General features: G+C 37.4%; 4 protein-coding genes across 6 annotated transcripts; 2 read left to right on the top strand and 2 right to left on the bottom strand.

Annotated features, from left to right (window-relative positions):
- The first annotated feature begins 22 nt into the window (after positions 1 to 22).
- LOC110846023 (FAST kinase domain-containing protein 3, mitochondrial) lies at positions 23 to 2954 on the top strand. The gene is made up of 4 exons (XM_022092623.2): positions 23 to 542; positions 680 to 1563; positions 1685 to 2088; positions 2175 to 2954. Exons 1-4 carry the CDS (start codon positions 161 to 163, stop codon positions 2749 to 2751), a joined length of 2247 nt encoding a protein of 748 aa, XP_021948315.1. The 5' UTR covers positions 23 to 160; the 3' UTR covers positions 2752 to 2954.
- LOC110846025 (mediator of RNA polymerase II transcription subunit 20) lies at positions 2737 to 22254 on the bottom strand. 2 transcript variants are annotated; one of them, XM_035849452.1, is made up of 6 exons: positions 22096 to 22254; positions 21872 to 22017; positions 4219 to 4478; positions 4077 to 4130; positions 3419 to 3529; positions 2737 to 3105 (listed from the first exon to the last, which is right to left on the bottom strand). In XM_035849452.1, exons 1-6 carry the CDS (start codon positions 22107 to 22109, stop codon positions 2977 to 2979), a joined length of 714 nt encoding a protein of 237 aa, XP_035705345.1. In that variant the 5' UTR covers positions 22110 to 22254; the 3' UTR covers positions 2737 to 2976. The 2 variants fall into 2 exon arrangements, with proteins under 2 accessions (XP_035705345.1, XP_021948317.1); XM_022092625.2 differs by having other exon boundaries at positions 2737 to 3069; positions 22096 to 22252.
- On the top strand, positions 8039 to 21711 carry LOC110846024 (facilitated trehalose transporter Tret1-2 homolog). 2 transcript variants are annotated; one of them, XM_035849446.1, is made up of 10 exons: positions 8039 to 8578; positions 8677 to 8974; positions 17236 to 17592; positions 18463 to 18511; positions 18629 to 18702; positions 19088 to 19309; positions 19459 to 19905; positions 20001 to 20072; positions 20167 to 20423; positions 20519 to 21711. In XM_035849446.1, the coding sequence occupies exons 3-10, from the start codon at positions 17539 to 17541 to the stop codon at positions 21507 to 21509; spliced, it is 2166 nt and encodes a 721-aa protein (XP_035705339.1). In that variant the 5' UTR covers positions 8039 to 8578; positions 8677 to 8974; positions 17236 to 17538; the 3' UTR covers positions 21510 to 21711. The 2 variants fall into 2 exon arrangements, with proteins under 2 accessions (XP_035705339.1, XP_021948316.2); XM_022092624.2 differs by having other exon boundaries at positions 8039 to 8974.
- Positions 13450 to 16195, bottom strand: LOC118434889. The gene is made up of 5 exons (XM_035849451.1): positions 14580 to 16195; positions 14271 to 14497; positions 14067 to 14199; positions 13716 to 13985; positions 13450 to 13650 (listed from the first exon to the last, which is right to left on the bottom strand). The coding sequence occupies exons 1-5, from the start codon at positions 14737 to 14739 to the stop codon at positions 13529 to 13531; spliced, it is 912 nt and encodes a 303-aa protein (XP_035705344.1). The 5' UTR covers positions 14740 to 16195; the 3' UTR covers positions 13450 to 13528.
- Positions 22255 to 22257: the final 3 nt, after the last annotated feature.

The raw sequence follows: 22257 nt of genomic DNA, 5'->3' as shown, positions 1-22257 counted from the left end.
AGCAATGTGTCTCAATTTGGTCTCATTTCTACAAAAGACAATTGTCAACTACGTATTTCATCATCAACTTTCCCCTGCAAAATAATGGAAGAAAGTGAATATTCAATTTGCAAAAAATGCGTGAAAGCACCAGAAAACTTTTAAATCTCAACTTGTCAAGATGACTTCCCCAGTCGCGACTCGAACTAACATCATCATCATAAAAATTCCATCGACCATTAAAGGGAATTTGCACAAAATCTTCCAAACTTTCACTCCACCGTTGTTCTTCTCCCCCGTTAGACTTAGTCCAAATGTTGTTTCACAATACAGAGGTCCAGGTTTGGTCCGGAGTTTCTCGTCATGGGGGCCTGTGAAGTTGGATATGAAGTTACGGTCCGTGGTTGTCCGGCATCACTCCAGTGATCGGGAGCTGGGCGAAACATCAACGATGCATCAGGAAGGGGGGGAGATACAAGAAGTTCCGCTAGCTGTCCTTAAGACCAAAAGTTCTGATTGTTTCGAGACGGAAGAAGTACTCGATCTAGGGAATGGTAAAGCTGGTAAGTATATAAAGGGAATAGCTAAAAGTATGCAAGTTTTAAGGCTTAAAATACATTTTCCTTCTTCTTGAGCGTAAGCTGGAAGCTTAAAATCAGTCTTTAAAAAATGATTGGTTGTTGTATTTATGTGGATATAGATCGAAAAAATTATATTGACTTGGATGCCAGAGAGGAGGCTGCATTTGTTGAAGGATTCAATAATTTCAACAGTCCTCAACAAATTCTCAAAATGTTAGAGACTGTTCCCACGCAAGAAGTAACGCCTTTCGTCAGTTTGGGAATATTAAAAAAATTATTTCAATTGGAAAACAACTTTGTATATCGGAACGATGGGCTTCCGTGGACAGTATCATCCGAGAACGGGGTCATGGACACATTTACAAGAACAGCTATCGTGAACCGACTGGTGGATACAATTCAATCGACAGATGATCCTACTATTCTTCTGGGAGCGTTAGATGCATTCAAATGTGAAATTCCAATTGAAAACAGTAGTGGTTATCGTGACAAGCTGTTGGAAGAAATTTTACGAAGAGTAACCAAAGGGCAATTTCAATTGACACAAGTTTGTGAAGCAATAATAACTTTGGGGAAAATTGAACGAGATACTGGAAAACCTCCCCTTCAATCGAGTCTGATTGATAAATTATGGATTGGAATTTTTGAAAAGAGTGAAGACATTAATGAAAATAACATCACTTTGATTTTTCAAGTACTACCTCATTTTAAGAAGAGTCAAAGATTGGTACTGAATCTTGCTGAGCGTAAGATACTCACGTTATGGTGGAAAATCGAAACAGAAGTCGTTGCCAAGATTTGCGAGACCCTGATAACGACGGATAAAACGAGCTCCATTGTGGTCAAGAGTGGCACAGAAGTTGGTGTGGGAGTGTCAAATCGAGTCTTGTCAGCCCTATCTAGGTGCATAAACTTAAATATACATCACGTCACAGAAGCTCAATTGTACACAATAGTCAAGGCATTTCAAGCACAAAATTTTTGTGATACTACATTTGTAAAGGTAAAGCAATTTAGATTTTATGTATTATTGAACTTTACAAAAATTACCCATACAGCAAAAAAGTCATCAACAAATTAAATATTGTATATTATTACTAATCGCAAACATTTGTACCTTGTAGGCACTAAACAAATATATGAAAGCAAGAGGTCTGAAAATTACGGATCCTAAGGTAGTTGCAGCAGTTTTAGTTTTTAGCAAAAAATTTCATATTCGTTCAGAGAGCATTCTAGAAGCAGCCGCCGAATTTCTCGTGCTTCACAAAGCAGCAAACATCACTCCACCAGATCTCACATCTATTGTGACCGCTTTTGGTCATCTTGACTTTCAACCTTCAAATGGCGTACGATTTTGGCAAACGGTGGAAACGTACTTGGATGATAAATTCATCCAGTTTTCTCCCAAGGACATAATCGACGTTCTCTTATCCTGCTGTTATTTATCAAAGTTTCCACTGAATTTTGCAGACCGAGTGTTTTCTCCATATTTTTTAGATCGCGTTCACACGTGCGAACAAGATTATAAGTAAGATTTGATATTTAAATACTAATACATATAAATATATACATAATTAATTTGCCCACACCGAAATTTGTGCTTGATATTTTCAGCCACTTACAACTACTGCGAAGCAAATTAAAACTTCTGGATATATCCATTTCCATTGAATGTTCAAGCAAATATGGAGGACCTATGTTACCCAGAGATTTTACATCCAGATCTGTCTTTATTGATGGTCGAATTTTACGCATGGGAAATTGGTTGGAAGAAGTGGTGAAAGAAGTGCTTGGTGTTCGATGTAGCGTTGAAAAATTTATCGTGCTTCCAAACCTCCCTTTGAATGCATTTTATATTGCTGATATTCTTGTTGCAAATGTTAGGAGATTTGAGTCAGAAAGGTATAATTACCTTAAAAATCGGATTGCGTCAAGGCTAAACAGCGGACTGCATTCTGTAAATAATGATAGAGAACTAACCATTATTTTAATACACGTACCAGAACACTATTCTCGAGATGGACAACACCTAACAGGCTCAGAAGTTATGAGACTACGGCATTTAAAATCACTAGGATTTAATGTTGCAAGTTTCGACTATACAAAATTATCTGAGCTGAAAGTGCACCCCTCTGCTCTTCGGGAATATTTAAAAGAAAAGTTAGTGGAAGCAGGATATAGATCTTTGTAATTTTATTTCTCTCCCAAAGAAAGTACACAGGATTTTTTTTAAAAGTTAGTATCCTTATATAACACGTAATACAATTTTATCACCTCAACTCAGCTTCGCTAAATATATATCTATCTCAAGAATATATCTTAAACAAATACAAAATACATTTGTAACAATAAACAACATTAAATCAATAAATTACAAACAATTGTAAAAGTCGAGTGGAGACAAGCTGTTGAAAAATTATCGAAAACTAGCTTGTTTCCTGAAGGAAGTGAACTGGTCCATGTATTGATGTATAGTGTCCAACGGCGTGTACATCTCCTTCATTCGTGCCTGGAAAGACGCAAAATCAGGGTCAACATAAATCCCCTAAATCAGTAAGAGACTGGTCAATATCTATCGTATATAACAAACATTGCATGATTGTAAAAGCAAGATTCGTGGTCGGTCCGCATGAATGAAACAAATTTGATGTAAACTAATTCTAATTCTAAGTATATTACAGAATAGAGTACTACAGAAAATTCTGAATAATAATAACTATGTCTATGTGTGTGCCAAACATAACACAAATGGCATTCCTTAATAGAAATGAGAAGTAATGCTGAGAAAGAGAGACAAGTGTTCTCTTCCTAAAAGACTAAAATCCGGCGTTCAAACCTCACAATCCTATAATACCTACCTGCAGAGTTCTAGGAACAGAAAGTTGGGCATTTTGACCTAAAATTCCTTGCATAAATTCCATCAACAGTTCCCAGCAGGCTTCGGCGATAGAACACGGACGATATTCTACCTGGAAGTTTACACATCAAAAAACTTGGCTAAATACATTTTTCATTGATCATATAACCCTCAGCCCCGCTCTTTTATTGCACTGTCACTTTCAACATATTTGATCTTGGAATGATAAAACCACGTTGGGGAGATAGAGGTGAGCTGGATCGTCATTCTTTGAGATCAAAATCCGGAGTGGCTTGGATCGGACCATGGATAATCCAGAAAACGAAAACCCAGCTCACCTCCAGTTGCCAGTTGGAGGTACTAGCAGAGAAGAAAAAGTCTCATTACTTCTGTCCTGACAAAAGTTGGCTTTTCGTATATGTTGGACGAATATGGGAAAAAACACCAAAACTAATCTGGAAAGAAGCCCGATTAATAATATATTTATTTATGTATTATATAAACTTTGTTCTTAATGAGTTTGGCAGATGAAATTTTTACGACATTCAAACCAAGAAAATATTTTATTACATTACGAAATATCTATTACTCAACAACAACGTGGGAGGCAAGAACCTATGTATGTAAATTAACGTGGTTAGTTATACGTGTGCACTTACCTCTACTAATACTCCCTTGAAGTTCTGAGACATCAAAACGCTCCCCAATTTAACCTATGGAAAACATAAGTCGTAATATTTGTAGATATTGTGGAATGGCTATAAATGATTTCAAAACCTGTTTTGTATACATATGACTTACCACAAAGTCTCCGAGCTCAAACCTTGGGCCCTTGGACTCTATTTTAATTTTTTTTGAAGTGTACACATGAGACATTTTATGAACAAGAAGATCAAACAAATTGTCAGCAACGAGAGAGACGGTCTTAACACCAGACCCGGGAGGTAAATTGAGATTTCCAGGTGCACTCAATACTGGAACTTCCAACAAGGCAAAAGTAGAGGCAGGGTGTTCAGAATTATGTAAAACATTCAGTACCCGATGTGTAGATTGTTGACCACCTACAAAAAATGGACAAAACATAATTGTGATTAATGCATATGTATTTATATACATCATTTTACATTAGTATCATAAATTTAAATGCTTGTACATTGGTTAATACAGGTTAGCTTTCACCGTCCAATTCATTCTATGTACACTAATGAATCCACCGTATACTTGTATATCCAAATTAACCAGGCTCCATTGTAACCACCATGATTTGACTCATAGGGACACAAAAAATAAAAAACCAGACCAGCGGCAACTATTCATCAAACGATTCAGTGATTCAGAAGAGGAATCCAGAACCAATGTAAATAGTTCAGTGATGAGAAAAAGTAGTTGATTCCCTATTCCGTCATAAAAACCAGATAGCTAGGGCTGAACTTGCAATTAATGCTTTCATTTCATTCCTCCTACGGCTCCTACCAGGACAGGACTACCACACAAGAACTCAAACCAACGGAAGCGTAAAAGTGTAAGTACGTACATAAATGGTTGCACGTTCTAGATTTTCATTCTCGGCTATGTTACATTGAATACTAAATTATTTCATCAAATGTCATGTCACTTGATGTATCAATTTTTATTTTATATAACAATTTTACATTCTAACTTCCCAGTAGTTGGTCTCAGAAATACTTTGTTTTATAGAGCAACTATGTAAATATGTCATAGTTTAAACGAGCCAATACAGGGATAAGTATTTGAGCGATTTTGAGGGTGTGACAGGTTCAATGCTAACAGTTCCACTCTTTAGTTGTCTCTAAATCAGGCACATGTGTCATTAATTCGCTTAAAAATTAAGAAATATGTATATCGACCAACTTTACGTCTCTGTTTAAAATGCTTACCCTAGGTTTTACACTCCATGTATCCGAATCGAGTGTTTATTTGGTCCCTGGCGATTCCTTTCAAAATTCATCAGTCTTTTACACTTGCTAGAATTTATAGTTGTGGATAATAATAGGAAGCCCACACCATCAGTCTTCTACAAAACTACGACGACTATAACTAAATAATACCTGCTCCGTTGATTGAATATTAAAAAGTATGCTTTTTATTCACAAAGAAAGGCATGCACCTGTCAGTCATGCAGACAGGAGCTGGATAAACAGATATAATAATACGGTGTAAGACTCGTCGGAACTCTGAGAATGCTCTTCTCACTTGGTGATGTTGAGCATATTCTTTCTTTCCTTACAGCGTTTGTTTTGCTTCTGGTTGTTTACAAAGTATTTCACTAATTAACTCTGCTAACGAAGGACTGCTGCTACTAGGCTCAAGTAGAAGCATATAGTTGTCATTTTCTGCTCGAGCTTTATGTTCAATATTGTATGATGATACATTATAAAGTGAGTGAAAGATATTTGAGAATTTCCCTGGAGAAATTACCATCTAACTCCAGTTAGAAGTTAGAAGAACCCCGGCTGCCCACTCATTCAGAGTCAGTCAAATACATACACCCATTTCTTTCTTCTATTGGCGTTTAATGGCGTTGAGAAAGTATTCCGATGAAGTATATGTAGGAGGTGGTGGAGGAAGTGAGTGAACACAAAAAGTTTGTAGCTCTCTCTCTGGCTGGATATTAGTTACGTGCCATGTCATTCGTAAGTTCAATTAGCAAGGAAGTTCTTGAATGAAGTTCTGGATGGATTACTTTAATTGGAATTCATTACACTGAGTAGCTAATTTTCTAGAAATAGAGGATTACAGTTTCTGATTTACAAATGCCTAAAATTTATTACCTACAATTATTAGTGTCAAGAAGTTATGCATGCACTTATGTCAAACGTCTAACCGACAAATAGGCAAGAAGCCACAGTCTGTTTCAATAACGGAAATTTAAATCACAGTTCTATGCATTGGTGTGTAAATCCAATAAAATCAAATAGTGAGACAAAATGTCCCAACTAGGTATCTATATGAGCAATAGGACAGATAAAGTTTAAAGGATTGGCAATTGTCACCACCATTTTCGTAATCAAACCAAACAAGCCGACAACTTTGGTAAGATAACGGCACTACTCCTGTCTTACCGACAAATTCCATTACAGCAACTTCTTAGATATGTAACTCAAGGAGGGTCTGTGAAATTTGTTTGCACGATGATGCATGTGCGGATATTTATCTCCAAAGTGGCACTATGAGTAATTAGTATAATTGCACATCTACCCGGCATCCTTCTATTCATCCTTTCTAATTCGCTTCAATCGTTGATCCGTGATTTGTTCTTTGATTCCGTCACAGAATCTGTATAACGAAACCTACAAACAAATGTCACGTGAAAAACTTTCCCCTTCCATTTAGTACAGCTCTTCTGAATGGGGTATAAATATATGTATTACGTCGAATGTCCTCCTTCTATTCATAATCAATACTCCAAACCTGACCCCCAGGTTGGATCACTCCTAATTTTAGCTGCACATTACAATACGGCACGAGCCCACTCAAGTACAATGACGCTCAACGATTTAACAGTTTCTCCAGGAGCATATATGTGCGTATGCATGTATATTATTGAATATACGAAGGGAGGTAAATGTATGTATGATATAACAAGAATAATGTAGAGTGCAACATGAGCACGAAAATAATATCACGGACATGGAAACTCGTTGCATTCATTTCATTGAAAGGAACTCACCCCACCACACACACAAATTTGCGTGCTTTCACATTACTCACACACAACTTGATCCATCCAGGAGGAAAACTGAGTAGTTTATGGAAAATGCTTATAATTTTGTATGCAACCTTCACCGTTTTCTCTTTACTGGCAGATGTTATTGCACTCAAAAACCGTATATGTATGTAGTACTTATGTGAATGTATGCAGTTATGAGCTGGATTCCATTTTCAGAAACTACCGCGACCAGCGACCTACGAAAGCTGTTTTCCGCTCCATAATAGATTTCCCTCTCTCAATGAGCTTAATCAAACCAACAAATTGACATTTTCCACACTCAGACCCCAGCATTATCCTCAACAATAGAAACGATTAGAACTGACTGCCCCGCCACTGATGGCACCGAATAACCGAAGGTGGGGGACGGGCATTCTTACACATACTTGTACCCATTGCATAGTAAAAATCTCTGTGGGACGGAGAAATGGCCTATTTTAACATGAGGTCACAGAGCGGGAAATTTTCCGTCCCACAGAGATGTTTACTCTGCAATATGTATTGTCAATGGGTTAGGTGAGGTTGTTATGAATGGGATAAAAAACCAAACCTTCTACTACCCACTACTGCTACTTACTTTGATTCATTAAACAAAATAATGGTTTCACAAATTCCACTACCGTATTCATAGTAGATATATATCCATATCCATACAAATAAGGGTCGGGGTCCCCCAAGTACAAATGAAGGGCGACGAATTCACATTTTTCAGTGCAAGTAGACTTGAAAAGTGTGAAAACAATATGCTTAGCATTATACACAGGGAGCTCAACTAATGTCGTACAAGTGAACTCAATTCACTGAATATGAGACACGGAAACGAAGCTTTAGAAAGGAGATGGAGAGCAAAGCACAGCTTCCACGGGAGGAAAAGTTTCATTGAATCCCAAGCTGGGTTCAGTCATAACCCAAAAGTTGAGCAGAGAACAAGTCAACCACTGCAATCCCTTCTCAGCTAACTAAACAACCCTTTCTGTGTTCTGACGCCAACGTGAGATATCCTACATTCGGGGTTTGAAGTATCTTGATACACAACATCTAGATACACATCATCTAGATACACAACATCTCACTCAACCATTCCTGATTTAAGACACAAACAAACCACAATAAAACAGCCAACAACAGTGCAACTAGAGAACATTTGAGACGAGAGAGGACTAAGCGTTTATCCAACGATATCTCCCTTCCTCTCAGACAGAGACAAGTTTCATAAAAGTATTTCAGAATACATAAACAAATCCCAGACTGCACTTTGCACTTCCAGTAAATCAATCGCCTTTCCCATAATCTCAAATCTTTCACCACAATAAGATTCCAATTTTAAGCCCACCTCAAACCAAATCCTCCTAGAAAAAGAATCCTTTTCCCAGCCAACCAACCAGAAATACAGAAATCTCCTTCACAGTGTGCCTTCACCATTAAGACGTTGTACAGCACAATTACTTATGTTTGAGAAAAGTGAAAGTTTTTTCATTTAATATAACGATATAACGATGTATATATTTTTATTTTTCTGATCTCTGAAGAACGGACATCCTGCAGAATCGTGTGAATCAAAAAGAGTTCAAATGGCAAGTAAACTGTAGAGTAAGTCAGAGTGCACTTGATTTGTGCTTAAACAATGAGTTTTATCATGAACAGGAGGGAATTTGAGACAGAGGAAAACAGACGCCCCATATTTGTACCAACGGTCTCACGACTTCTTTTCGCCGAAATCAATCTGGAGAACTAAAAGGACTGGCGACATTGAAATATTGTACATAGACCGGGTACAACCTATGCCCAATACTGACGAGAATTCGGCCCCAACGAACAAAGTTACAAGTAAGACATTTGTTGATAATGCTTTATTGTATCTCTCCACCACATTTTAGAGCGATATATATTTCTTTCCATTCATAACGTAAACTTGAAGTCTGCATTTCAAATAAATAAAACAATGCGTAGTATTCTTAGTATACGAACATACATAGATATCCATCAATACCACAGTTGTACCGATATGTATCAGCGATCCAGCCCGAGTGGCCAAACAATAATGCATAATAAGAGTATGTACACATGAACATATAAATAAATACGTGCATACATATACATAAGTATGTAAGTATGTCACTGACTGGAACTCATCAAAACCATTATTAAGAAACGCAAATCTTTAAATTTTGCAACTTGGATAATATGAATGAATGCAAAGGCAGATTGAATCACTCGAGCCTAAAAGTGCAGAATTTGATTCTTCAGAAAAATTGCACCCATTCTCGCATGCTCCGAAAGATTGGGAATTCCAAGGGGTTCCAGCAGGGCTGCGCGTACTCTCATTACAAAAGATTATATTTGCAGAAATGAATTTTCTCTCTTTTCATAGATTAATTTAGAGATCTCCTACTCGGCAAAATTTTATCCAACAGAGTTAAAGCTGATTACATCGTTCGCATGATTGGATCAAATGGTTTCGTTTGATTGTGTTTGAAACTGAATGTGACAAATACATTCAATCATTGCTAGGTAGGCCCAAGAGGGTCACACCAAGCAATTTTTCAAGGAGCACGACTGACTGCCTCGATCCGTGCCAATATAAAGATAAAGGAGGTCCATTAAAGGAATTGGGGACAGCTGTCGTGCCATAGACAAAATGAGTGAAACCGTGAATTGAATTGTCCATCTGGCTTCCGCAAGGAAGCAGCGGCCTATTGTCACTGTCAATGCCAGGCGAAGAATACGGAATATAGGAACAGCATCGGCCCAGTATGCCGTGTGTCATTATTATCTATACGACATTCCGCTGGATTAAGGCCTCCTCCTTGTGTTACATGCCGTGTATTTTCTGATGGTGGAGGAAGGAGTGAAAGTATTTGTATGTGTGTGTATCGAGGAGATCAGCACCACACGAGGAGCGGAGGAAGGAAGCCCAATAAAGCACAATTTGAAATAGAGATATCCACCCAGAAGACAGCAATGAAATCGACATTAGGAAGAAATAAGAGGAAACAGCCCGTCTCTCCAGAGTTATCCAGGAGAGAAAAGCCATTAGAGAAGAAAGAAGTATTAGATTACTTTACTTGCCCGTCGTACATACGTATGTACGTAAGTATGTACTACTACTTGCTCACTCCTTCTTGCGTAATAATATGTTCCTCCAAAACCACCACAAAACAGCGATTTGTTTGAAGCATTATACATTTTGCCCACATAACAAAACTACCCCTTCCTCTTTCTCCATATGCCTCCTAAACCACTACAATACACACTCGCTGCTCCCTGCACCACAAAATCCCACTTGATATATCGCTCATTCCGTTTCATTCAGGGCTCTCATCTCACTTTATGAAACACCACGAAATCCAATATTGAGTTCAGAGACAATCAAGAAGAGTTCCACACTCATGGAATTTTACTCATTGTATTTCTCAGTGAGTGAGTGAGAACAATTCAACTCGTCCAAAATTATGTGCAATTTGTTCCTTGTCGTAACATATATTTCCTCATAAAACCTTAAGAATGTTTCATCCATGCTTCATCCCCTTTGCACTCGTTTTCAAATTAGTCCAGGGATATGCTGTACTCACTTGACTCTGGCCCCATGCATCCCCCATGGGGTGGTGTCGTCTTGAACAGAGGTGCTTAATTTCACCCTAATCAACCAACAATTACGTACTGAATGAATGGGAGAGAGGAATAAAATACTATAATAATCAATGCGTGTAGTATATGTATAGTAGTAAATAAGTAAGTACATGAAATTTGTTATTCCCATTAAAAAACTATTTGATACGTACTCTCTTCCAAACTCTTGTGAGTACTTTCTCTGGCAGTGAAACAGAAGCTAAGCTGGCTTGTAGAGAGAACATAATAATTAGCACGGAAATAATTGAGCAGGGAAGCGTAAAAGAAGAAAGGATAATAATTGAGAGTGAAAATAGCTGGTAATGGAAAACTCACTCAAGTACATTTATTCTACGCAAGGATAAAAGTTGCAGTAGTTGGAACAATTTAGAATTGTAGCTACTTATTGGGCATTTCAATGTGTGCATCAGTCTAATAGTTAAGAAGAAACTGGAGCTATGCATATAAAACTAACATCCTCTCATTCATTCAGGACATGCAAAGGAAGAAGAATAATAATGGGCCATTGTAAGGAAACAGAACACCTCTCCTCGTATTTAGTACTGATAAATAGCTTTTTGCATTTGCCAGAGAGCGGATAGCGTTGATGTGCCTTTAATCTGTCTTCCTTGAGATTTACTTCTTTTCACTCCTCACTAAATCCATTCAATTTCAACTACGAAATTAATGCGAGTTGGGTGAGGGTAGCACCAGTTCTGCTGTTGTAGTTGGATTAAGTCACAAGAAGAAGTGTGCTGATATTAGCATTTAATGTTGACTAAAAGTTGGTTTATTTTGATAATGATGGAAATGGAAAAGTTTTCCCGTTACAATACATTTTGCACTTTCCCTTCAATCCACATAACTTTCACGTCCTTAACTTCCTCCCTCTCACTGCAGTGTGAAAAGCAAAATGCTCGGACAAATAAATGCGAGTATTATTAGAAGATTGAACATTTCTATTCAGCAAGACATTGAGGATGACGAGTTTCGACCTTCCTCCTCTTCCTTCAACTTACCATCCTTATCATGGGGATTACTACATTCAACTTCTACTTCCTCTTGTGAATGAAAGAAAGACGAAAAGGGAATGATACGATACAAAGCATTTTGCATTAGTTGAATTGCAAAGTTCAACCCATGCAAGGTTATCTTTGCAGCTAGCTTGGCACAGACTATTGTAACTAAATGAATGACTTTTACATAACTAACAACAGTTATGAAATACATATTTCATTAATTTCTTAATCTGGGAATCCAAGAAGGGAAGAATATGGGAACCAGTCTCTAGAGTTTAAGAAGCGTAATGCCAAATGACGCATGCACAGGAATGCATTCATTTGGGAGCAAGACAGAGAAATTTGTAGAATCCAAAACAGAGATGGGCAGCATCCGTTTGCGGATCTTGGATTTTCAAGTACATAGAATCTTGATCTTGGATTTTGGTTTTCACACTCAAAATTGTGGCTAAGATCCTTTGCAAAAGATTCAAAATCTGAATGAGTCTTGGGCATAATTTTTGAGGATCTTGCTAAAAAAATTTCAGATTGTGAACGAAATATACATTTCAGTTAGTCTCAACTTGCCTCTTTCGGTATGTGCGCATACATATGTACATAATATGGACCTATATATATATTATACATATTATTTATGTAATACTAGATCAGATCCCATATGCTTAATAAATAGTCTGTAGGATGACGTATTTATGTATGCATGCATGTATAACTGAAAACGTTCGAATGCAAATGGTGAAAAATGGATAGCAAAATGGGTAGCAATCCCTTGCGATATCTAAAGTTTGTAATAACAAATATTCGTGGACAAAACATCCGCCGCCAGTTGTAATAAATTTTAAAAGCAGAGCTAAATTTGACAGTGGTGACAGGACAATTTGGAAAATTTTGTCCATGTTCTCCTTGCTCCTTTAGCAGACCTTTTGCTCAAATCTTGAATACGTGTGTCATGCACATCTGATGCAATATTTCACTTGTTGGTGCAGGAGAAAGCAGTGAAACTTGCCAGCCAACACGTCCTCGGCTGAGCATAGTAAACTTGAAATTTGTCATGGGTTAGCATACTGCTGCCTTATTATTTGAAATCGTATAGCTTCCAGTCGATATTCGAGCATTTCCGAAAACGATATGAGAGTTCTTCGAGTTATGCCATGTTGAACCAACTTATTCATTGCTTATCATTGACCTATCTATAGCTCTAGTTTAGTGTGACAATTATTACTGTTTAGTGTGACAAGTGTGGGCGTTTAAATGCATCAGTGTACAAGTAATGCGGGCGTTTCTGTCTCGAGTACGTTACTTTCTTCAGGTTACCACATAATGTGTACACTTATGTTTGTAAGAAAATTCAAAGGACCACACAAAGTTAGTATTAGACATACATATTATGAACATGCATATTCTTTCTTTGTATGCACATTGTGTGATGTGTTCATAATTGCCCGAGCAAAACTGACCCATTAATTCCAACTGGCAAGGCAGATGGGAGAGGTAGTTGGAAAGTGAGGTAGATTTCAGACTACATAATCCAATGGGAATAATTTAGAAGATCAGATAGGTTGTAATCGGACAAATCATTTGGGAATTTAAATGCATTTCCTATTGGTCTCATATTCAGATATGCAAAAATGGAATTTTCCAGCATGCAAAATAAAACCTATTCATATTGGCAAATTCATTTAATTTTAAATTTATTTAGCCGTAATTAACGTTTAAAGAAAGCATTGTAATAGATATTCTGAGCACATTAATATTATGAATTGTTCACTGCTGCTAGTCGTTTTCTTGCATCGCCAGGGATGTTTCTCAGTTTTTGCTCAAACTCAACCATCTCCAGTGTGTTGGTTTTTATTCCACAAGATTTGATTGTAAAATCTGAAATAATTAGAGTACATTAAACATAATTACATAACACACACCATTAAGTAGTAGCTGTTTACCTTTCAATACTCCAAATCGTACTGGATCCAATGCTGGCCGGGTTAGATGTCGGAAAAGTGGCGAGGATTTACCAGTCATGGATGAACCAGCGATTTCTTCAAGTTGGAATAATCCACCTTCGAACAGCAATTTTCTAAAAAATAGTGACGGACGAGAGGAATAGCTTATCTGGGTGAGTTCAACGAGGGACTTGTCCAAACTTATTCCATGGGCCAATTCGACTCTATCTTGGGATTCCTCGTTAGAAACACCGGTTTTCTTTATAAGACCTGGAAAATGAAATAAATTTAATTCCTGGAATGTGAAAGACGATTGCATATCAAAAATAAACTTAATCATTGAAGTTTTACGTTTTAGTTGCTTAACTGTAGTTCTCAACGACAAATTCTCTGCCTGGAGCATTGCAATTTCTTTGTCCTTCTCAATCAAGCGCTCTTGAAGTTGAATCACGTCCGCGTCGTGCCGTCCGTGATTAACCTCAACCTAAAATAACAAAAAAAGAACAATAGACGACTTTACTAATATAATATTATAAATTATACGTTCTTCGTCACCTCACGAGAACCTGATCCAGGAGCAAGGACGAGACTAGCTGAAAAATTTCCTTCATCAGAGTTTCGCACTTCAGCTTCGAAAATTTCAGTCCCACCATCAAGTTGGGAGTGTCCTTCCGGTGGCGGACCTTCTTCCACTCCCTCTTCTCCATTATGTTCATAAAATGACATATCTGCAGCTTCTTGTGCCTTTTCTCCTTCCAGTATTTTCATGTCTTTTCGTGAACCTATAATTAAAATAAGAAATAAAAGAGATCACAGATACCATTGCAATTTAAAAATGATGAGACACATTACTAAATTACTTACCTATTCCAATTATCTTCCCCTTCTCTTTGTCCCCACCCCATTGTACGTCGAAAGACTTATCAAGCAGATCGTCCACACCGCAGTCTCCCTTAATAACTTTTTTTAATTTAACGCATGAATAGGATTTCTCCTTTTCCCAGTGCACGACAACATGCGACATTATTCGTCCACTTTAAGTTAATTTAAAAGTCTTGCTAAGACAGCTAAGTTTGGTTTTTAAAGTTTATTAATTTAAATTAAACTTGGGCAGAGAGGTTTAGTAAGAAACAGTGACGAAGTGCTCTGCCAGTGCGGCTCAGTTTAAAACCAGCGGTTAAAAAATCTCAATTCCGTTTCTCATTCATCTGGTTTTGTTTAAAAGTAATCATCAAGTATTTAGCAAGATGAATACTTTTCAAGCTACTTTTTCGAAAATATCTAAAAGGCAGAAGTTATCTTATAATAAACAGCATACATTAAATGTGAAGGTAATATCACGTGTTTGATTGGCCTGTACAGTGTCAATTTTATAGTTTCTTGTGACTTACAAATATAAATAATTTTCGCAAATATATTTAGGTTCAACAATTAAATTTAAAGCGGAAACGTCACGAAATTCTGAGTGACAGTGAGGACGATAACGACAGTCAGAAGCAGACCAAGATCAGTGACTTAACCAGTGAATTACTTCCTAATTCAGACAGTGAGTAATTAAGATAACTAATTTCAAAATATAACAAAAATTAATGTTTCTGCCTGGTATTAGACGCTGTGCAACTATTTAAATTGCCGGAGTGGGATTTATCCAGCATTGACGACAGTGACGACGATATCACTCCGCCATTAGAAACCTCCAGTGATTGCTGTGAAGAATTAGTTCATGTCGATAATGAAGTAATTTCTAAAAATTAATAAGTCCCAGTTGAATAAATAAAATTTATTTACTTCTTAATAATATTCTTAATTTTGTCATTATAATTTTAGGCTCCACTGCTTCATCCTTGTTGCAACATTTCCAAAGAGGAAAGCATTTATGGAATTCTACGCCTCCAGCAGAAGCACAACTTAACTAAGAGATGTACCGAAGATATTTTGAAACTCTTCAGCCGTCATGTCCCCACCGACGTCAATTATCCTAGGTCTTATCATAATCTTATGAAAGAAGTCGCACTTGAATCGAATTGGTTTCAAAAAGTGCCATATTGCCCATCCTGCGAATTAATTTTAGATGTCGAATTAAAATGTCCCTCCTGCTTATCACTCTATAGTAAGACCGATGTATACAAGAAGGGGAATTTCTTTGTCTTAATGGATATTAGAAAGCAGCTCTTAACACTTTTAGAGAACTCAACAGTAACGGAGGCATTATTAAAATCAACATTTTTTTTGTCGAGGATCGAGTTTTTGGGGTAGTTAGGAAATTTTTTAAGATATCTGCAAAACATAAGGATAACAATTTGAATGACAATTATTTTGCGCAATTAGAAACTTTCAATGTTATTGGTATGGCAAACAATCCTCAAATCTGTTACTGTAGTATAAATGTAAAAAAATCTATCAGATTTCTGAGATTTGAGGACCTGGTGATGAAAAAGTTTTATATCTTCAATGTACATGATAAGGATTATTTTATTGAAATACCAAACTTGTTTGAAATTAATTAATTGAATTACTATTGTAAAATAAACTATTTAACTTCAGAGGAAAATAATTCTTGATTAAAATTTTCTTTCGTTTATTATCATAACAAATATCCATCTGCTTCCCATTCCACTGGTCATAAGGGAAAATTTAGTAGTTGCATCAATATGCAATTTTAAATACTTTTATGCAAAAAGATCCTATATGACTTTCACTTGCTAGTCATATTGGCAAAAAGAAATTTATATCATGTTTACCTCAAGTATGATTTCTTAGAAATTGACATATGGGAGTTTATAGTTGTGCCAATACGAAATTCGGGAACATTTTGGTTACTAAGTTCGTATATGATTTCCATTCATTGCTCATATTGGTAAATGGAAAGTTTCATCGTGTAAATCTTATATATGATTTTTTTCGGTACTTCCATATGGGAACAAACCTCCCATTCAACGATAATTTTCCAATCTGATTTTCTGCGGCTCATATCATATTGGGAAGTTGAGTTGATCCAACTTGATCATATAATTCTATATGGGAGTCACATTCTCCCACTGGTTCCCACTCTGTAGTTTTGATCGGGTGTATTCCACTCCAATTGTTAGAGGAAGGCATGTATGCATTTGAAGGAAATGAAACTTGGATAAGGATTGAAAGCCACATGAGAACTATGTATGTGCACATATTTATATCAAGAAACGCTCAATTCTCATTGCACTATTTTTACATCAGACAACCTCGAAATAGCCTTTCCTTTCATGAATTTGAAGCACTAAACCAAACTCCTATGCATAGCAAAAACAGACAATCACGAACATGATGAAATGCATTCATACATAATAATATCTGCTTATAGGTATAGAAAACATAGATCAGGGAACGATTTGCAGTTTTTATTATAAATTGAAGTGAAACCGTACACATTTTGATTGGATATTGACGCATATTAAATATCAGGACAAAATATCCACTGAACATGATAAACATTTGTCAGATTACATTGTATGCTAACGTTTGTAATAATATTTTTCAATAGTTGAGATGATGTGACAGGACATAACAATGTCAACAACGTGATTTGGAGAGAAGATCAACCAAGATGGTGTCTCAAAAGATGTTTTTGAAACTTAATATCGAGATACAAGAAGCCCACCTGAGATAAAAAGCAAAAGTCAAGAGGCACTATTATTTGTTTGAAAACGCAAACACATTGTCCTAATCCAAGATAAGGGGTGTAATCTTCAGCAGAAACCCATCATGGTTTCCATCAACGACGACTTGTGAGTGAAGTGCTCTGGATGTAGAAGAGTGAAGCCGACGAGCTCTCGTTGATGCCAAGATGCCCAATTTTCTATCTCTCGTTCGGAGCAAAATTCCTCGACATTTCACTCAGGTATTATACGCGTCAAATATATTATATGTACGATCGCTCTCTCAGATTTGGATGTGGCAACACCAAGGACGACATTTCCGGCTTATTTTCTAACCTTGGTTATCCTAATTCTTTTCACTCCTCGAGCACCACCGTAATTTATATGCAATCAAACTTTTCTCGCCAGTAGACTTAATTCCATATACACACGGCATATATCAACTTTTTCACAATTTTCTAGGGATAATATTATAAAATCAACTTTTTTTGAGTGGTTTCAGTGTCGAGTTAGTTTTTCTAAGTTGCTCGAATCCTTAATGCATTCTGAAAGAAACCATGCTTTCTAATACACAGGCAGATATATACATTACGGTAAGGAAGGACTACCACGTTTTGTTTATCTTGAGAGAGTGGTGATGCCGACAATACTTATCTTTTATCTGTCTAAAGGGGAATTGGTGAGGAGGAGCAAGACGAAAATGAGAATGAGGGGTTGAGGAGATGATGATAAATATTAATAGAAAAGTGACATTTTGTTTACCTTCTCAAGCAAATAAACATAAACATTTATCTCGGCTGTGGGGTCGCAGAAGAAGAATCAACCAGCCAACCCAGTTATGAAACACGCAATTTTCACTTTCAAGATTTAAGTTTTCACGAAAGTAAAAGTCAATTAATCCGATCGAGATACATGAGAATTACTCATTGAGTAACATTGTCAGCATCAGGGTCTTTTGACTGTTTCCTTGGAGGATTTCTAGAAATCCTCCAAGGAAACAGTCAAAAGACCCTGGTCAGCATAACAATGCATACGAAAATATCATATGCGTATTAAAATACTTTTTGTGTTGTCAAATATTATCTAATTCATGCCTGTTCTTAATATGCTAGGTTATGACAACATTGGCAGTGAGCCTTGGTCCGTTGTCTGCAGGACTCGGTAAGTTAGCTGCATAATATGCTGCAGTTCTTTATTGAGCGTGCTTAAAAATACAAGTTGTCCCACATATGTACATACGTTCCATGATTGAATGAATAATATTATAACGAAAAATAGGTAAAGGGTACAGCAGTCCAGCCTTATCTTCTCTCCAAGAATCAAAAACCAGCAGCTTTCACGTCTCAGCACAAGTGAGAACGTTATTGCTTACATAAATACATTCAACTGTCTGAGTATTATTTGAATTGTCGACATTTGTGCAATCTCCGGACGAGAACTTCTTTGGCCATTCGACATGCAATAAAAAAAATGTCTTATCAAATTTGGCAATGATCCGTGTGAACCATCAGCTAGCTTACGAACTCTGGCAATTGAAAAGTAATCTAGTTATCAATTATGACCACTCCCATACACTCCTACTCTTGTTAATGGAAGTTGGCTGCTAAAAATGGTGTAGAATGTGCTATCATTACGCTAAATTAACTGCTGTCATTATCGTTATTCAATGTAATGTGAAGGTATAACGAGGGTATATGTATTTGATGATTTTTGAGCGTTTTGGGAATTTTGTTAAAGGAAGGGTCCTGGGTTGCGAGCTTGTCGCTGTTGGGAGCCCTGTTTGGCTGCCTTGTGGGTGGGTTGATGTTACAAGTGGGGAGAAAGCGGACCCTCCTCTATGTCGCACTTCCTTTCTCGGGCTCTTGGCTCCTCACAGTTTTTGCTCAAAGAGTCGAAATGATGTACTGCACCTCCTTTATTGGAGGATTCCTTTCCGCTGTCACTCTCCTTGCCACTCAAGTAAGCAATAAAAAGCAACGCAATGGAATGATAAGCTCTCTCCCTCTCTGCCTGTTAAACAGACAATGAGTATATGTATATGAATAAAAGTATGCAAAGGACTGCTGCGTGAGGGAGGAAGAGATTTAACTGTTTTTCATATTAAATAGGTTTATGTGAGCGAAATAGCACACCCAGAGATTCGAGGGTGCTTGAGTGCGGTGTTGAAAATGGCAGGAGAGATCGGAACACTGTCATCATTCTCTCTCGGAGCTTTCTTGGACTGGAGAGAACTTGCAACTTTTGCGGCAGGAGGTCCGATTCTATTCTTCTTTGCCATCCTCCTCATCCCAGAAACCCCGAGTTTCCTCTTGTATCATGGTCGTGAAGAGGAGGCTCGCAAAGCTATGACGTGGCTCAGATCCAGTAAAGATGATGTCGCATCCGAGATGGAAACCTTACGCAGCAATATTTCAACCAAGCATAAAAGTTTCTTCCCTAGATGCTCAAGCCAATTTCCATTTAGGCAGCTTTTCATAACTTGTGGATTGATGTTTTTCCAAAAATTTTCCGGTGTCACCGTGTTCCACCATTATGCTGTGCCAATATTTAAACAGGTAATATTTACTCTGAGGTGTCTTCTATACACACACTATTCAGGGACTTGATACATGCACCCAGAATATTGACGGAATAAATCATGTGTCACAAGGTTTTTGGAAGATCGATTGACGCACATTGGGCAGCCATTGTAGTGGTACTTTTACGACTGCTTGGATCCATGGTACGATACATAACTGACTTTATGCAGTCCCAATTGATAACAATCATCAAGTGACTAACTCGATGATATGCTTATTATGCTTGTAATGTTTCAGACATCGGGATTGTTAATAGATACAGCTGGACGACTCCCGTTGCTCATAATATCCAACCTCTTTATTTCTGCAAGTTTTTTTGGGTTTGGATTATATAATTACATGGAAGAATCACTACCCCCAAACTACCCAGGCTTTGGGCCCTCCCTGGACTGGATTCCTCTAACATGCGTCTTATTCTTTACCTTGTTCTTTTCGATAGGCATTGGACCAATTTCATGGTTAATGGTTGGTGAACTCTTCCCATTGGAATATAGGTCGGTATATTTATAGCTTTCACTTTCCCTCATCTACGTTGTATTATTTTAAAAATAAAATGTTGTATGTATTGCTGCTCCAAATATATGTACAGAGGGTTTGGTGCTGCCGTTTCGACATCCTTCAGCTACGCGTGTGCATTTGCTGCGGTGAAAACTTATGTGGATATACGATCATCCGTTGGACTGTATGGAGCTTTTTGGATTTATTCTGCCATATCAATTGCCGGCCTATTTTTCGTTTGCTGCCTAGTTCCAGAAACGAAAGGAGTACAGTTAGAAGAAATGTATCACGGAAATGCGCCTCAAAATACTCCTAAACCAAGCCAAGAAACGCCACCCACGGCTTCAAATTGTTGTGATAGCTCTAATCATGATACCCAAAAAGGAAATCCTAGTAACAAGTTCACAAGTATTTGTCATCAAAGAGAATTGGTGGCAGACACTGTAGCCTACGCATACTCAGCAATCCCCCTGCAATCGGCATGTGGAAGAATGCACGTCGTCGTTCCTCCATGTTCACCGGCATCAGTAGTAGAAAAGAAATGTCCAAAAACGCTTTGCTTAAATTTGGCGACCAGTGTTTCAGACTACGAACCAATTAGAAAACTCCGATCGAAATCCTGTAATGTCTCAGTGCCCAAAGAGTACAATAACGTATTATGTCCGCCTCATGAGTATAAGATGCTTTGCAACGTCCCTTGCAATCATTCAAAGATTGTTTCCGAAGTTCCATCAACTAGACGGACAATCACAGAACATTCCCCACACCTTCTCCTCCCTCATTACAAAGCATATCAACCACGCCCTTCAAATTTTTCCTTGTATCATTGCACAGCAGACTTGTACCTGTCACGAGACCAAATTCAACAGAAAAATCTGGGGATCGAGCTACGAGCTGCACCACTACCTTCTACATATTATTATCATCAAGGAGCAACAATGCTACATCAAAATGGAGACGAAATCAGTCGCCAACTCCACAATGGCACAACGCCCAATAATTTTAATACCATGATAGATTCAAATTTAGCAACAGTTGGATCGTCACATTATCGGAGGCAAGTTAAGGGTACAATTGTTTGATGAATACAAAATACACCTTACAATCCACAATGCCATGAATATATTTCTAAGCATTTTTATGCAAAGTTGAAGTGATCTAGTCAAACACCTCATGCTCTACAAGAAAAAGCTTTGCAAACGCTATAAATAATATTATATGCAAAATATGAACTCCAATATAATGTACATGGAATGACAATAAATGAATTATCATTGAAATTAATTACTTCTGTATACTGAACTGATTTGCATTATGCATTTACTGTGACTATTGCCGATGGAATACCTACTTAGTTATTTCACTAATGTTAATTTAAGATCTTCCAAATTTTCACAATTTGTGATAGCAAAAAGAGGAAGCCGGTGGTCGAAAATGGGCTTACCCATTGAATGGATGGTGGATCCATAGGTGTCACAGTCGACGAGGAACTGACCGCTCAATTGACCCCCCAACGTTTGCACTCGCTTCGTCAACAGCTCAATCGTCTGTGTCCCCGTCAATCCCTCCTTCACCGGATACATCTGCAAACTAATATCGTTGGAAGTGAAAGCAATTTATATGTTGAACATTATGGCAAAACTGTGTGCAATGGCAGAAAGTACTTACAGTGAGACCCCCATATTATTGCTCGGGAACTTTAGAGCTGATGTAGTTTAATTGTTAATTTTAAGTTGAAAGTGGTTTTCTCCACAAGATTTCAATTTTATTTTTAACCCGGTCTGTCTGTTATTATTTTGCTGATGGGAGAAAGTCAAGTCAACAACATTC

This window comes from Folsomia candida, unplaced genomic scaffold (assembly GCF_002217175.1).
Source record: "Folsomia candida strain VU population unplaced genomic scaffold, ASM221717v1 Fcan01_Sc003, whole genome shotgun sequence".
Classification (NCBI taxonomy): Eukaryota; Metazoa; Arthropoda; class Collembola; order Entomobryomorpha; family Isotomidae; genus Folsomia; species Folsomia candida.
The sequence above is the reverse complement of the archived record's forward strand: the minus strand, read 5'-3'. Positions and strand labels throughout refer to the sequence as shown.